The sequence below is a fragment of the Panulirus ornatus genome, chromosome 15 (genome assembly GCF_036320965.1).
Source record: "Panulirus ornatus isolate Po-2019 chromosome 15, ASM3632096v1, whole genome shotgun sequence".
Classification (NCBI taxonomy): domain Eukaryota; kingdom Metazoa; phylum Arthropoda; class Malacostraca; order Decapoda; family Palinuridae; genus Panulirus; species Panulirus ornatus.
In genome coordinates, this window is record NC_092238.1 from 11463200 (window position 1) to 11480988 (window position 17789).

At 41.8% G+C, this 17789-nt stretch overlaps 1 protein-coding gene across 24 annotated transcripts in view; it reads left to right on the forward strand.

Moving 5' to 3' along the window:
• The window catches only part of LOC139753727 (uncharacterized), a 1039260-nt gene that overhangs the window by 616122 nt on the left and 405349 nt on the right, over nt 1-17789 (forward strand). For all 24 annotated transcript variants that reach the window (XM_071670490.1, XM_071670488.1, XM_071670497.1 and 21 more), the window contains one exon: nt 17368-17703. In XM_071670490.1, the coding sequence (XP_071526591.1) occupies nt 17368-17703 (336 nt within the window). The remainder of the gene's footprint in view (nt 1-17367; nt 17704-17789) is intronic.

Below are 17789 nucleotides of genomic sequence, written 5' to 3' on the forward strand. Positions count from 1 at the left end.
GCAAGGAATAGAGTGAATTGGAGCGATGTGGTATACCGGGGTTGACGTGCTGTCAGTGGATTGAATCAAGGCGTGTGAAGCGTCTGGGGTAAACCATGGAAAGTTGTGTAGGTATGTATATTTGCGTGTGTGGACGTATGTATATACATGTGTATGGGGGTGGGTTGGGCCATTTCTTTCGTCTGTTTCCTTGCGCTACCTCGCAAACGCGGGAGACAGCGACAAAGCAAAAAAAAAAAATATATATATATATATATATATATATTTATATATATTCATATATATATAAACAAATTAAACAACCATGGAGACATCACACCCCCCCTGCCGCAAACCTACATTCACTGAGAACCAATCACTTTCCTCTCTTCCTACACGTACACATATGTATATATATATATATTTTTTTTTGGTGAGGTGCCTGAGGATTGGCGGAATGCGTGCATAGTGCCATTGTACAAAGGCAAAGGGGATAAGAGTGAGTGCTCAAATATATATATATATATATATATATATATATATATATATTGAAGTGGTTTGGTCACTTGGAGAGGGTGAGTGGGGGAAGGCTGACAGGGAGGATGTGTGAGTCAGGGGTGGAGGGAACAAGGAGTGGGGGACCAAATTGGAGGTGGGGGGGTGGAGTGAGGGGGATTTTGGGCAGTCGGAGCCTGGACATGCGGGAGGGTGAGGGGCGTGCGAGGAATGGAGTGAATTGGAACTATGTTGTGTGCCGGGGTCAACGTGCTGTCAATGGATTGAGCCGGGGCGTGTGGGGCGTCTGGGGTGAACCATGGAAGGTTTTGTGGGGCCTGGATGTGGAGAGAGAGCTGTGGTTTCGGTGCATTACACATGACAGCTAGAGACTGTGAACGAATGTGGATTTTGTTGTCTTTTCCTGGCGCTACCTTGCGTGTGCGCGGGGGAAGGGGGGGTGCCATTTCATGTGTGGTGGGGTGGCGACGGGAATGGATAAAGGCAGCAAGTATGAATATGTACATGTGTATATATGTACATGTATGTATACGTTGAAGTATATATATATATATATATATATATATATATATATATATATATATATATATATATATTTTTTTTTTTTTTTCATACTATTCGCCATTTCCCGCGATAGCGAGGTAGCGTTAAGAACAGAGGACTGGGCCTTTGAGGGAATATCCTCACCTGACCCCCTTCTCTCTTCCTTCTTTTGGAAAAAAAAAAAGAAAAACGAGAGGGGAGGATTTCCAGCCACCCGCTCCCTTCCCTTTTAGTCGCCTTCTACGACACGCAGGGAATACGTGGGAAGTATTCTTTCTCCCCTATCCCCAGGGATATATATATATATATATATATATATATATATATATATATATATATATATATATATATATATATATATATATATACATATATATATATATATATATATATATATATATATATATATATATATATATATGCGTGTGTGGGCGTTTATGTATGTACATGTGTATGTGGGTGGACTGGGCCATTCTTTTGTCTGTTTCCTTGCGCTACCTCGCTAACGCGGGAGACGGTGACTAAGTATAATATAATATAATATAATACAATATATGTATTTTTTTTTTTTTCTTTGTCGCTGTCTCCCGCGTTTGCGAGGTAGCGCAAGGAAACAGACAAAAGAAATGGCCCAACGCACCCCCATACACATGTATATACATACGTCCACACACGCAAATATACATACATACACAGCTTTCCATGGTTTACCCCAGACGCTCCACATGCCCTGATTCAATCCACTGACAGCACGTCAACCCCGGTATACCACATCGATCCAATTCACTCTATTCCTTGCCCTCCTTTCACCCTCCTGCATGTTCAGGCCCCGATCACACAAAATCTTTTTCACTCCATCTTTCCACCTCCAATTTGGTCTCCCACTTCTCCTTGTTTCCTCCACCTCCGACACATAAATCCTCTTGGTCAATCTTTCCTCACTCATTCTCTCTATGTGCCCAAACCATTTCAAAACACCCTCTACTGCTCTCTCAACCACACTCTTTTTATTTCCACACATCTCTCTTACCCTTACGTTACTTACTCGATCAAACCACCTCACACCACACATTGTCCTCAAACATCTCATTTCCAGCACATCCATCCTCCTGCGCACAACTCTATCCATAGCCCACGCCTCGCAACCATACAACATTGTTGGAACCACTATTCCTTCAAACATACCCATTTTTGCTTTCCGAGATAATGTTCTCGACTTCCACATATTCTTCAAGGCTCCCAGGATTTTCGCCCCCTCCCCCACCCTATGATTCACTTCAGCTTCCATGGTTCCATCCGCTGCCAGATCCACTCCCAGATATCTAAAACACTTTACTTCCTCCAGTTTTTCTCCATTCAAACTTACCTCCCAATTGACTTGACCCTCAACCCTACTGTACCTAATAACCTTGCTCTTATTCACATTTACTCTTAACTTTCTTCTTTCACACACTTTACCAAACTCAGTCACCAGCTTCTGCAGTTTCTCACATTAATCAGCCACCAGCGCTGTATCATCAGCGAACAACAACTGACTCACTTCCCAAGCTCTCTCATCCACAACAGACTTCATACTTGCCCCTCTTTCCAAAACTCTTACATTCACCTCCCTAACAACCCCATCCATAAACAAATTAAACAACCATGGAGACATCACACACCCCTGCCTTCACTGAGAACCAATCACTTTCCTCTCTTCCTACATGTACACATGCCTTACATCCTCGATAAAAACTTTTCACTGCTTCTAACAACTTGCCTCCCACACCATATATTCTTAATACCTTCCACAGAGCATCTCTATCAACTCTATCATATGCCTTCTCCAGATCCATAAATGCTACATACAAATCCATTTGCTTTTCTAAGTATTTCTCACATACATTCTTCAAAGCAAACACCTGATCCACACATCCTCTACCACTTCTGAAACCACACTGCTCTTCCCCAATCTGATGCTCTGTACATGCCTTCACCCTCTCAATCAATACCCTCCCATATAATTTACCAGGAATACTCAACAAACTTATACCTCTGTAATTTGAGCACTCACTCTTATCCCCTTTGCCTTTGTACAATGGCACTATGCACGCATTCTGCCAATCCTCAGGCACCTCACCATGAGTCATACATACGTTAAATAGCCTTACCAACCAGTCAGTAATATAGTCACCCCCTTTTTTAATAAATTCCACTGCAATACCATCCAAACCTGCTGCCTTGCCGGCTTTCATCTTCCGCAAAGCTTTTACTACCTCTTCTCTGTTTACCAAATCATTTTCCCTAACTCTCTCACTTTGCACACCACCTCGACCAAAACACCCTATATCTGCCACTCTATCATCAAACACATTCAGCAAACCTTCAAAATACTCACTCCATCTCCTTCTCACATCACCACCACTTGTTATCACCTGCCCATTTGCGCGCTTCACTGAAGTTCCCATTTGTTCCCTTGTCTTACGCACTTTATTTATCTCCTTCCAGAACATCTTTTTATTCTCCCTATATTATATATATATATATATATATATATATATATATATATATATATATATATATATATATATATATATATTTTTTTTTTTTATACTTTGTCGCTGTCTCCCGCGTTTGCGAGGTAGCGCAAGGAAACAGACGAAAGAAATGGCCCAACCCCCCCCCATACACATGTACATACGTCCACACACGCAAATATACATACCTACACAACTTTCCATGGTTTATCCCAGACGCTTCACATGCCTTGATTCAATCCACTGACAGCACGTCAACCCCTGTATACCACATCGCTCCAATTCACTCTATTCCTTGCCCTCCTTTCACCCTCCTGCATGTTCAGGCCCCGATCACACAAAATCTTTTTCACTCCATCTTTCCACCTCCAATTTGGTCTCCCTCTTCTTCTCGTTCCCTCCACCTCCGACACATATATCCTCTTGGTCAATCTTTCCTCACTCATTCTCTCCATGTGCCCAAACCATTTCAAAACACCCTCTTCTGCTCTCTCAACCACGCTCTTTTTATTTCCACACATCTCTCTTACCCTTACGTTACTTACTCGATCAAACCACCTCACACCACACATTATCCTCAAACATCTCATTTCCAGCACATCCATCCTCCTGCGCACATCTCTATCCATAGCCCACGCCTCGCAACCATACAACATTGTTGGAACCACTATTCCTTCAAACATACCCATTTTTGCTTTCCGAGATAATGTTCTCGACTTCCACACATTTTTCAAGGCTCCCAAAATTTTCGCCCCCTCCCCCACCCTATGATCCACTTCCGCTTCCATGGTTCCATCCGCTGACAGATCCACTCCCAGATATCTAAAACACTTCACTTCCTCCAGTTTTTCTCCATTCAAACTCACCTCCCAATTGACTTGACCCTCACCCCTACTGTACCTAATAACCTTGCTCTTATTCACGTTTACTCTTAACTTTCTTCTTCCACACACTTTACCAAACTCAGTCACCAGCTTCTGCAGTTTCTCACATGAATCAGCCACCAGCGCTGTATCATCAGCGAACAACAACTGACTCACTTCCCAAGCTCTCTCATCCCCAACAGACTTCATCCTTGCCCCTCTTTCCAAAACTCTTGCATTCACCTCCCTAACAACCCCATCCATAAACAAATTAAACAACCATGGAGACATCACACACCCCTGCCGCAAACCTACATTCACTGAGAACCAATCACTTTCCTCTCTTCCTACACGTACACATGCCTTACATCCTCGATAAAAACTTTTCACTGCTTCTAACAACTTGCCTCCCACACCATATATTCTTAATACCTTCCACAGAGCATCTCTATCAACTCTATCATATGCCTTCTCCAAATCCATAAATGCTACATACAAATCCATTTGCTTTTCTAAGTATTTCTCACATACATTCTTCAAAGCAAACACCTGATCCACACATCCTCTACCACTTCTGAAACCACACTGCTCTTCCCCAATCTGATGCTCTGTACATGCCTTCACCCTCTCAATCAATACCCTCCCATACAATTTGCCAGGAATACTCAACAAACTTATACCTCTGTTGTGTGAGTGGATGTAGCCTTTCTTTGTATGTTCCTGGTGCTACCTTGCTTACATGTGAAATGGCAATCAAGTAAGAAAGAAAATACATATACTTGAATAATTTACCTGATCTTTGATGTCATCTTTTCAAATATATTACACTTAGAACATAACTTAATTCACTTGTGTTGTAATTATTCTTGAGATAAGAAACGTCTTCATTCTCCATTTTGCTGATTTTTTCATCGGTTAACAGTGAAAATATTCTACAGAGTAGATGAGTGTAGGCCCAAAATCACACCAAATATTGCTCTTAATGTTTACTTACTAAAATATCACAGAGGAATTGTAAACATATGTATGCAATATGTACATAGTTAGGAAAGACATTAATCCCCCTAGAGTCGTTAAACATAAACCTCCAACTGGAAAAGCTTCAGCACCAAGTTCTTTAAAAGTTTTCACAGTGTGTTGCCTAAGTGGCTGCTAGAGAAAGACAGATGCTTTTGGTACAAGTACACTATGCTGAGACACCATGTTCAGGCATTGAGGAGGCAGCATCCAATGAGACTCCTTTGGTGGCAAAAAACATATGTTCCTAGTTGTCAGATTTGAGTTTGCCTGTCAGACTTGCCTTGTACTTTATGTATGATTCTTAGAATTATGAGTGAAATTGAGGTGATTTATTGCAATTATAGTATGAATTCACAAGAAATTGGAACACCAGTGTAGCAGTTAGAATAAGTAAGAATGCTAAACTGTCTGGGCAAAAGACATGTCACCTTGGATATGAATTCATAATTTCAGTTTTAATAGTATGTGGATAAAATGGGTTGATTAATCAGTGTGATGTCTGTGACACAATATGATTTGTGAGTACCAAAATGCTGGAAGAGTTTGTTAAAAGTTTGATCATGAAATCATTTCAATTGTGCAACCAGTAAGAAAAAAGTACAATAGGGCTAGATTGTAACGTGGAAGATGCTCCCAATATAGGAGGCAAAAACAAGATAGAAACCTTTTAAGAATATTTTAGCTCACTCAGGAAAGAAAACTTTTCTGATGAATTGATGGACATAGATCCCAAACAAAAAAAAAAAAGCATACCAGACCCAGGAAAAAGAAGATGGAGAAAGAGTCATCAGTAAAATAGAACGAAACCCAGAATACTTGTATTTGTGTGCAAAACACAAGTAAAGGACTATATATTACATTGATTCACTAAGAACGGAAAGGGGCACTTATGTAGATGATTGCCAGGATATGAGTGTGATATAGATATGGCAGTATGAATTAGTATTCAATAAGGGTAGTTTCACCATAACGGTAAAGTACTCTTCCATCTTTCCCCTAAACAGTAATCCCCCTACATTACACATAGGGGATCCCACCATCTCATCATGGAAGTTATAGAGGGACGTGCACTCAGCCTCAGGACAAGAATCTTGGACTTTTATCTTCACAAAGAAATACAAACCCACTTGCATGAGTACTGATTATTTCATAAAATCTCTGGACTTAGGTATCATCCCAAGAGTGTGACATTGTCCTGCATTGCCCCACTAAAGAAAAAGCAGTTGCAAAATATTTTTGACCACTTTCTCTGACACCGCTCTTCAAAATTATTAGGGGTCTTAAGTGTAAATAGACTGGTGTTGTGGATTCAAGTAATCATTGTTTTAGGGCAGGAAAATTTTACCTCAGTTGTTTAACAACTATAATGCATTGTGGAGGCACCAGAGAAAAATTAGAATGCTGATGTGATGCATACAGAGTTTGCAAAGGAATGTGACCATGGCATCATTGTACACAAGATATGTAAGATGGAATTCACTTCTATACTTTGGAGATTTTTTTTATTGAGTTATTCCCAGTACTTCCATGGTAATATGCTTTCGTTCTTTAATGAAGCATACTATCCCCCCTTCTGTTCCTTTTTCTTTCATATGATATTTGATGCGGTGTGAGTTATACTTTCATATCATCCTTTATTGATGTTACCAGGATAAGTACAAATGTTTCATCAAATGTTTCATCAAATACTACAAAAAGACAAATAAATAAGATCTTTTGTTAGGCTACCTAAAGCAGCACTCTTTTCATTGGGGTAATTTCCAACTGCCCTGCTAAGGGGAGAGAGCAGAAATTGAAAGCAGTACAGAATAATGGAGAGATTTAAGCACTGTCATATCTCTATTGAGAATTGTGCAAGATTCTATAGTAATGGTGTTTGATGACATTACTCTCATAGAACAAAACAAAGCAACAGTTGTCTCTTCCAAAAAGATGAATCCTTTGAAAGGAAAAGCTAGCGATAATGCATTTCAAGGCTCTGCACATGGATTTGTATGTAGCATTTATGGATCTGGAGAAGGCATATGATAGAGTTGATAGAGATGCTCTGTGGAAGGTATTAAGAATATATGGTGTGGGAGGCAAGTTGTTAGAAGCAGTGAAAAGTTTTTATCGAGGATGTAAGGCATGTGTACGTGTAGGAAGAGAGGAGAGTGATTGGTTCTCAGTGAATGTAGGTTTGCAGCAGGGGTGTGTGATGTCTCCATGGTTGTTTAATTTGTTTATGGATGGGGTTGTTAGGAAGGTGAATGTAAGAGTTTTGGAAAGAGGGGCAAGTATGAAGTCTGTTGTGGATGAGAGAGCTTGGGAAGTGAGTCAGTTGTTGTTCGCTGATGATACAGCGCTGGTGGCTGATTCATGTGATAAACTGCAGAAGCTGGTGACTGAGTTTGGTAAAGTGTGTGAAAGAAGAAAGTTAAGAGTAAATGTGAATAAGAGCAAGGTTATTAGGTACAGTAGGGTTGAGGGTCAAGTCAATTGGGAGGTAAGTTTGAATGGAGAAAAACTGGAGGAAGTAAAGTGTTTTAGATATCTGGGAGTGGATCTGGCAGCGGATGGAACCATGGAAGCGGAAGTGGATCATAGGGTGGGGGAGGGGGCGAAAATCCTGGGAGCCTTGAAGAATGTGTGGAAGTCGAGAACATTATCTCGGAAAGCAAAAATGGGTATGTTTGAAGGAATAGTGGTTCCAACAATGTTGTGTGGTTGCGAGGCGTGGGCTATGGATAGAGTTGTGTGCAGGAGGATGGATGTGCTGGAAATGAGATGTTTGAGGACAATGTGTGGTGTGAGGTGGTTTGATCGAGTAAGTAATGTAAGGGTGAGAGAGATGTGTGGAAATAAAAAGAGCGTGGCTGAGAGAGCAGAAGAGGGTGTTTTGAAATGGTTTAGGCATATGGAGAGAATGAGTGAGGAAAGATTGACCAAGAGGATATATGTGTCGGAGGTGGAGGGAACGAGGAGAAGTGGGAGACCAAATTGGAGGTGGAAAGATGGAGTGAAAAAGATTTTGTGTGATCGGGGCCTGAACATGCAGGAGGGTGAAGGGAGGGCAAGGAATAGAGTGAATTGGATCGATGTGGTATACCGGGGTTGACGTGCTGTCAGTGGATTGAATCAGGGCATATGAAGCGTCTGTGGTAAACCATGGAAAGCTGTGTAGGTATGTATATTTGCGTGTGTGGACGTATGTATATACGTGTGTATGGGGGTGGGTTGGGCCATTTCTTTCGTCTGTTTCCTTGCGCTATCTCGCAAATGCGGGAGACAGCGACAAAGCAAAAAAAAAAAAAAAAAGTATTATGTTATACCAAGACCCTTTTTATGGATTTTCTTGTAGCTTCAAGTCTGTGCTACTGTCAGTAGCAAGAAAATGATTGACTCCTTTGGAGTTTGAAGTTCTCCTATGAAAATGTATTTCCTTTTGTCCATTGATGATGTTACAGCCTCGCCAAAAGTGATTTTCCACATTCAGTGTAACTTTATGCTGGTAGAGTCCGTTAACTCATATGTAACATATCCCTAAAATCAAAAGGAATGACAAGCACAAGAGAAGATTTTGTGAACATCTTGGGGCCAGAACTATTCAGCACATTCCGTGTAACCATGAGAAACATAATGGGGGTACAAAGGAGAAATTTGAGAAGGTTCTAGATCAGTATTATCGAAAGCACTAGACTAACCAGGCTGTAGTGGTCATGTGGATTTGCAGGCCATGGCCTCCAACAGCTTGTTGATCAGTGACTCAACTCAGGAGGTTGATTAATCTCTAGCTGTTGGGTAGAAGACCTCTGAGGTTATCTCCAGGTAACTGCTGCAGTCAGCACTACAGCTACTTGTGCCACCACCATCTGCTCTTCCACCAACACTGCCACCACCCTTGCTACCACTCACACCTCTACCACAACTTCTACAACTCCCTGTGCCACTACTTTGTCAGTTTTTTGCCAGCATATGTGTCACTACTCTCTTGCCATCCTCTTCCACCATCTCTGCCATAACCCATATAATCACCTTTTCCCCCCACTTCATTTCTCCAATCCCTCGTCATCACCATTATCACCACTTCTGCCACCACCTTCACAACCACTTTGCCACCAAGCCTGTCAAGACCACCACTACTACATCTGGCGCCATATCTATCACCACTTTTGCCACTGTTAACCCTACCCTTGTTACCTGATGTCACCACCACTACCACAATCTCTTTTACCAAGTTGCAACTCCACCATCCCCAGTAGCTGTCAGCATTGCTGCCATTATCACTTCCACCATCTTTACAACCACATTCATAAAATCATCACTACCACCATGTCTGCAACAATCTTGGCAACCATGAATGTTCCCACCTCTGCCATCCCTTCTTTCAGCACATCTTCCCTCATCTCTGCCTCCATTTCTGTCAGTATCTGCTTTTACCACCATTCTATAACCATGTGTCACCATTTTTGCCAACAGCTCTGCTATTTCCACTGCCACCACCTATCCACTACCTTTTCAACAACCCCTGTGCCATTGCTACTATACTACCCTTGCTATCACCTCATACGCTATGCTTGCCACCACCTCAAACCATGTAACATACTGTACATGTGGCATCATAGAGGGACTTAAATCACATTGAACAAATAGTATCCCATTTATAAGTGCAGTATTTTTAACCTTCACTGAAACACACTGAAGACCATATGAATAGCGACAGATGTGACAAGACCAGTTCATGTGGAGTTGGTCTGTCTACAGTAAATACTTTTATAACAAACTTAACTCCTGAACTCCTGATACAATATAGTAGAAGCACTTATTGTGAAGTGTGAAAAGTAAAATCTGGTCTTTGCATCAATCCATAGACTACCAGACGTAAAATTTCAAGAAATACAAAACAGATAAAGAACATAGAGTCATGTCTTAACCCCCTCAGAATCCCAGTCTCAAATATAATTGCCTTGAGAGACTTCAACCTACTACACATTAGATGGAGAGGCGGGAAGTAACATCATTCCTGGAAGCAGTGGCACAGGAAAGAGTTCATAAGACTTTGAAAAGTTTTATCTTCATCAGCAAGTAACAAAACCAGCCAGAAGAAATGACACTCAGAACTTAATCTCTACAAATAATGCACACCTATTATGTGACTACCATCTAAAGTAACCTATACTCTGATCAGAACCTAAATGAGGCAAAAAAATAGTTTAGGTGCTAAACTGCCTAGAAAGAATGTGCATAACAATGGAAGTTTTCAGTAATTTCATTTTTAACTGTGAATAGATAAGTTGGGAGAATATGGTCAGTGGGATGCCTGTGACAAAATTGGAAACCCAGCTGAGTACCACAACAAAGGAGAAGTGTGTAGTGTAAGTGATATAACCCTGCTGAATACTGCAACAAAGGAGGAGCATTTAAATGATATAACCACTTTGATACTCAAGACATGCAACAGACAAACCCCATTTAGAAGAAAGCACAAAGGGTTTATGATAGAATGAAAAAGACAAGCACTTTGCAGCAGGAGAAACAGAATTGCAGACCTTCTAAAGAAGCCACAGATCACTTAGCAAAGGAAAGAAAACCTGAGATGAATTATTGCATATCGACCATAAACTAAATATGTCATATGGAATACAGGAAAAGAATAAGAAGAAAAGCCTCAGACACTTGTGCTCATATGTAGAATGCAAATCTGTGACCGCAAACTTCATTGGCTCTCTAAAAATCGAAGTTCTTACAGATGACTGCCAGGAGATGAGTGAGATTCTAAAAAAAGTAATATGAAATGGCAATGGTAAATATAGATGACCCTGAACAAGAATCCCTTATGTCTTTACATAGCAGATATCACCACCTCAACACAGTTTTTCAAGATAGCCACTGTAAGCATGCCTGTGCACTTGGCTGTACTCATGGACTCATTGAAGTTAAGTCTTCATAAAGAAATGCAAAACACGCTCAGCCTGAGCTCTAAAAAATCTTCTGGAGAAAAAGTCTGAAAGTGACTCGCATCACCCCAATTCACAGAAGAGGAAGCAAAGCGGTCCCAAAAAATTATTTACCAGTAAGAATAACTGCCTATCGCCAATTATTGAAATCTTCGAAAGAGTCTTAAGAGGCAAACTGACTATATTGATGGTATGGAACAATTTGCATAATCAAGGAGAACTTGGTTTCAGGGCAGGAAGATCTTGCCTCTCAGGATTGTTGAAGCTCTGGAAAACAAAGAAAATGCTGACATGGTTTATACAGACGTTGCAAAAGCATTTGACAAATGTGAGATAGATATTCAACATTTTGATTAATAAGTCACAACACAGTTGTAAAGCATGCTATCTTCAGTGCCTGCATGGTAAAACGTTCTGTCCCTTTTGTTTCTCATTCTATCTGACATAGACACAAACACAAGCCACAGTAACATTTCATGCTTTGCCGATGATACCGAATGAAGTATGAAAATCACACCTGTAGAGGATGCTGAAAGAATACAGAGAGATGTAAACAAAGTCTTTAGCTGGGCAACTGAGAACAACATGCTTTTCCATGGAGATACATTTTAACTCCTGCAGTATGGAAAAAATGAAGAAATCAAAAACAATACAGAATACTGGACATACGTAGAAGCTATCATAAACCAGTTGAATAATATTAAGGACTTTAGAGTAATAATGTCTGATGACCTAATTTAAGTGAACAAAAGAAAACAATGGTTGCCTCATACAGAAGGATGGTTGGCTGGATTCTTCAGACCTTCAAGACAAGGAAGAAAAATCCAGTGATGATATTATGCAAGATGCTTATTCTTTCACAAAATTAATATTGTGTTCAAGCATCACCCAATGAGACAGGCAGACTCACAGAATTAGAAAGTATTGGGCGATATTTCACAGCCCATATTAATGTGGTTAAGGAACTAAATTATCGGGTGGCTGAAATCTCTAAGGCTATACTCCCTGGAGCACAGAGGTGAGAACTGTATCATTATCAGTACCTAAAAATCCTAAAAGGCATGGTTTCCAGCTTACATTTAGAAATAACATACTACTTGCATGACAGGCATGGAAGACTTAATAGAATACTATCTCAGAAATCCAAAGGTGTGATGAGCACAAAAAGAGAGACCACTTTAGAAATCAGGACTTGAGAGTTTTTCATTATGCCTAATATCATTAGAAATAGCATGGGACGCACAGTAGAGAAATCAAAGCATGCACTGGATGAATGAACCAGACCAGCCAGGCTGTGGGGGCTATGTGGGCTTATGGGCTGTGGCTTCCCAACAGCTTGGTCATCAGACAACCTAACCCAGCAGCTGGGTCTCATCCTAGGCTGTGGGTATGGAAGATCCCCAAAGACTTCACCAGGTATTCACCCCTTTGCAACCACCTTTACCACCAGCTGTACAACCACAAATGCCACCCCACCTTACCACCATCCCTGCCACTGCCTACCTGTGCAACAACTTTTGCCACCACCATAACTTCCTCCTTTTTCACCGTGTCATTTTTCCCCTCTGCTACCATTTCTGCCATCATCTTTAGAAACCCCTCTGCAACATCTATTCTCACAACTGTCACACCCTTTACATCAAGTTATTCTACCATCAATACGACCCCCTTTTTTATCCCCTATGCCATCATCACTAGCCATAATTTTTGCCTAACCTTTACAGCCATGTCTACCATCATTCAGCATCCCCTATACTACCAATACTGCTGTCTCCTGTGCCAACACTTCTGCCTTTCCTTCTGCCACCAGCAATTCATCCATCTCTGCCACAGCCTCAGCATCCACCTGTCACCATCTCTCATTCCACTACACCCACCACCCCTGCCACCTCCTCCTCACTTAGTTTAAAACATTTTTGCTAACACCTTTACCATCTTCTTTGTTACCAGTTTTACTGTTAACCAACCCAGCACCAATGCCATCCATCCTTCTGCATTCCCCTTGCAATCAACACTATCCCCACCTGTGCCATCACCTCTCCTACCACCCCCTGCTGCCCTCTTTGTAGCATCATGGCCAACACCTCTGCTACTATCTCTTCAGCTCTTCAGCCATATGTGCTATCACTTTTGCCATCACATGCCACCAACATTGCCACTACTTGTTGCACCATTTGTGCCACAACCTCTGCCACCTCTTTGTGGTCACTACTTCCACCACCTGTGCCATTTTTCTGCCATCAATTCTGCCACCACTACCAGCACTTTTGTCACAGTCTCTTCCACCATCACTGATAATCCATCTGCCACTTTCCCTATAATTTTCTTTTCCATCCTCTTTGCCATCACCTCTGCAACTGCTTTTGCTACCATTTGTTTTATATCATATACAACCACCACCATCACTACCTCTACAGCTGCCACTGCTATTTCCTCAGCCACCCTCTCTGACACCACCACTATCATCTCCAAAGTCAACACTTCTTCCACTGCCTATGCTAACCCCTTCCCCTCTCCCCCACTTCTGCTTCCATCCCTGTAATTACTCCATTTGCTACCTTCACTACCATAACTTTAGCCATACCTGTGCAAGCATCTCTGCCACCCCTCATTACAACCACTAAGTTTCCAGCTGCCAGTGTTACCACCACTGCCACCTCTTTTACATCCATCTTCACCATCTCCCCTTGTCACCACTGTTTCACCTTTTCTGCCACCCCAAGTGGTGCCACCTCCCTGAGCACCATCTGTGCTACCACCACTACCACCGTTTCTACCACTATCTTTGCCACCCCTTTACAACCACCACTATGACAGCCTGTACAACCACTTATGCCACCACCGCTGTCACCACCAGCACCACCACCTGTGCCTTCCCCTTTGCCATTCTGTCTGCAACCACTGTTGGTGCCACTCCTGCTGCAGTGTTTTCTACCATCTCTGCCTCTTCCTTTACACTAATTATTAACACCTGTATCACCACCACCAATCCTTCAGCTACCCCCTTTTCTGCCACCCCTACCAACTTCTGTGACATCTCCCCTGCCAACATCTTTATAACCACTAGTGCTACCATTTTTCTATCCCCTCTACCACCATCACTATCATCATTTATTCCACCATCTGTGCCACTATCACAATTACCACCTCAGTCACCACCTCATATTTCACCTGTGCCATTACCTATGCCCCCACCACTGTCACTACCTCTTCCACCATCTCTCCCACCATTTTTGTAACAGCCCCTACAACCACTTTTGCCACCCTGTTTGCCACCACCACTTTCACCACTACTGCAACCACATGTGTCAACATCTCTATGATTGCCAATTTCACCCCATTTGATACCATCTCTGCAACTACCTGTGCCACCACATTTGCCTCCTCTTTACCACCACCACCTCCACCATCATTTCTGCCACTACTCTAGTTCAGTTGTCAGCTACTTTCTGATGTATGGTCATGTAGTGATGAGTGCTTCAACATATCACAAAAAGTAGGTCACTCTAATCTACAAGACATAGCAGTACTCAGAGGTTATCCATGTAAAGGAATTGCACCTTCATTTGTTAGTCTTGCACCTCTGGTACTCAGTAGTTGTACCACCATTATTGCATTATCTGATTGTTTTCCAGTGGATTGCTTGGCATGCTAGCATATACTCTTGTTCACTGAAAATTTGATTTATTATGAAATTCAGTGTTTGATGATAGAGTGGCAGATATAGGGTGTTTTGGTCGAGGTGGTGTGCAGAGTGAGAGGGTTAGGGAGGATGATTTAGTAAACAGAGAAGAGGTAGTAAAAGCTTTGCAGAAGATGAAAGCCGGCAAGGCTGCAGGTTTGGATGGTATTGCAGTGGAATTTACTAAAAAAAGGGGGCGGCTGTATTGTTGACTGGTTGGTAAGGTTATTTAATGTATGTATGACTCATGGTGAGGTGCCTGAGGACTGGTGGAATGCTTGCATAGTGCCATTGTACAAAGGCAAAGGTGATAAGAGTGAGTGCTCAAATTATAGAGGTATAAGTTTGTTGAGTGTTCCTGGGAAATTATATGGGAGGGTATTGATTGAGAGGGTGAAGGCATGTACAGAGCATCAGATTGGGGAAGAGCAGTGTGGTTTCAGAAGTGGTAGAGGATGTGTGGATCAGGTGTTTGCTTTGAAGAATGTATGGGAGAAATACTTAGAAAAGCATGTATGTAGCATTTATGGATCTGGGGAAGGCATATGATAGAGTTGATAGAGATGCTCTGTGGAAGGTATTAAGAATATATGGTGTGGGAGGTAAGTTGTTAGAAGCAGTGAAAAGATTTTATCGAGTATGTAAGGCATGTGTACATGTAGAAAGAGAGGAAAGTGATTGGTTCTCAGCGAATGTTGGTTGTGGCAGGGGTGCGTGATGTCTCCATGGTTGTTTAATTTGTTTATGGATGGGGTTGTTAGGAGGGTGAATGCAAGAGTTTTGGAAAGAGGGGCAAGTGTGCAGTCTGTTGTGGATGAGAGAGCTTGGGAAGTGAGTCAGTTGTTGTTCGCTGATGATACAGCACTGGTGGCTGATTCGTGTGAGAAACTGCAGTCGCTGATGATACAGCACTGGTGGCTGATTCGTGTGAGAAACTGCAGAAGCTGATGACTGAGTTTGTTGGTGTGTGTGAAAGAAGAAAGCTGAGAGTAAATGTGAATAAGAGCAAGGATATTAGGTACAGTAGGGTGGAGGGACAAGTCAAAGGGGAGGTTAAGTTTGGATGGAGGAAAACTGGAGGAAGTGAAGTGTTTTGTATATCTGGGAGTGGATTTGGCAGCGGATGGAACCATGGAAGCAGAAGTGAATCACTGGGTGGGGGAGAGGGTGAAAGTTCTGGGAGCGTTGAAGAATTTACGGAAGTCGAGAACGTTATCTTGGAAAGCAAAAATGGGTATGTTTGAAGGCATAGTGGTTCCAACAATGTTATATGGTTGCGAGGTGTGGGCTATGGATAGACTTGTGCGGAGGAGGATGGATGTGTTGGAAATGAGATGTTCGAGTAAGTAAGGAAAGCGTAAGAGAGATGTGTGATAATAAAATGAGTGTGGTTAAGAGAGAAGAAGAGGGTGTTTTGAAATGGTTTAGTCAAATGGAGAGAATGAGTGAGGAAAGATTTGCAAAGAGGATATATGTGTCAGAGTTGTAGGGAACGAGGAGAAGTGGAAGACCAAATTGGAGGTGGACAGATGGAGTGAAAAAGATTTTGAGTGATCGGGGCCTGAACATGCAGGAGGGTGAAGGACGTGCAAGGAATAGAGTGAATTGGAACGATGTGGTATACCGGGTTGGATGTGCTGTTAATGGATTAAACCAGGGCATGTGAAGTGTCTGGGGTAAACCATGGAAAGTTCTGTGGGGCCTGGATGTGGAAAGGGAGGTGTGGTTTCGGTGCATTATACATGACAGCTAGAGACTGAGTGTGAACGAATGTGGCCTTTGTTGTCTTTTCCTAGCACTACTTCACAAACATGTGGGGGAAGGGGGTTGTCATTTCATGTGTGGCGGGATGGCAACGGGAATGAATAAGGGTAGACAGTATGAATTATGTACATGTGTATATATTTATATGTCTGTGTGTGTATATGTAAATGTATACGCTGAGATGTATAGGTATGTATATGTGCGTGTGTGGACATGTATGTATATACATGTGTATGTAGGTGGGTTGGGCCATTCTTTCGTCTGCTTCCCTGCACTACCTTGCTAATGCGGGAGACAGCGGCAAAGTATAATAATGATAAAAAAATGTAATTCAGTATTTTTTTTCACCTGTCGAATAAATATGATGGCATTAGTAAAGTTGAGGGCCTTTTTTTTTTATTTTTTGCTTGTAAATAATGAGTGAAATTTGCGAGTGTAGTAATGATATGATTTAGTGATTTGAGAAACTCCAGATGAGAATCAGAGTTGTGTTTCATGAAAGTGTCAGTAAATTGAGGATGATTTTCAGTTTATTTTTATTTTTTCAGCTGCTGAATAATGATGATGATGACAGTGAAAATCGAAAGAGCAGTGATGACTTATGGGATCTACTAAATGACACCCCAGATGAAAAGAAGCCAGACATTACTTCTGACTTCCGACAGCCGCATGGGACAGGAAGTGTCTTACAGTCAACCAATTCAACCTCATCATCGTCATCCACTCTCAGTACCTTAACTTCTTCATCTTCTAGTATACTCCAGCCAACTAGTACAGGTGTCCCTCCCAGACCCCGTAGTGCAGAATTGTTAACTACATCCAACATGCCTAGAGGCATGAAGCGGCCTAATGACGAAGCTCACGATGGCAATCCAAGTAAACAGGTATCTAGACACTTTTAGTGAACTCTTCATAGATAAGTTTCTGAGGAAGTATTTGAAAAATCAGCTGTTGTATTTATTGGTAGCAG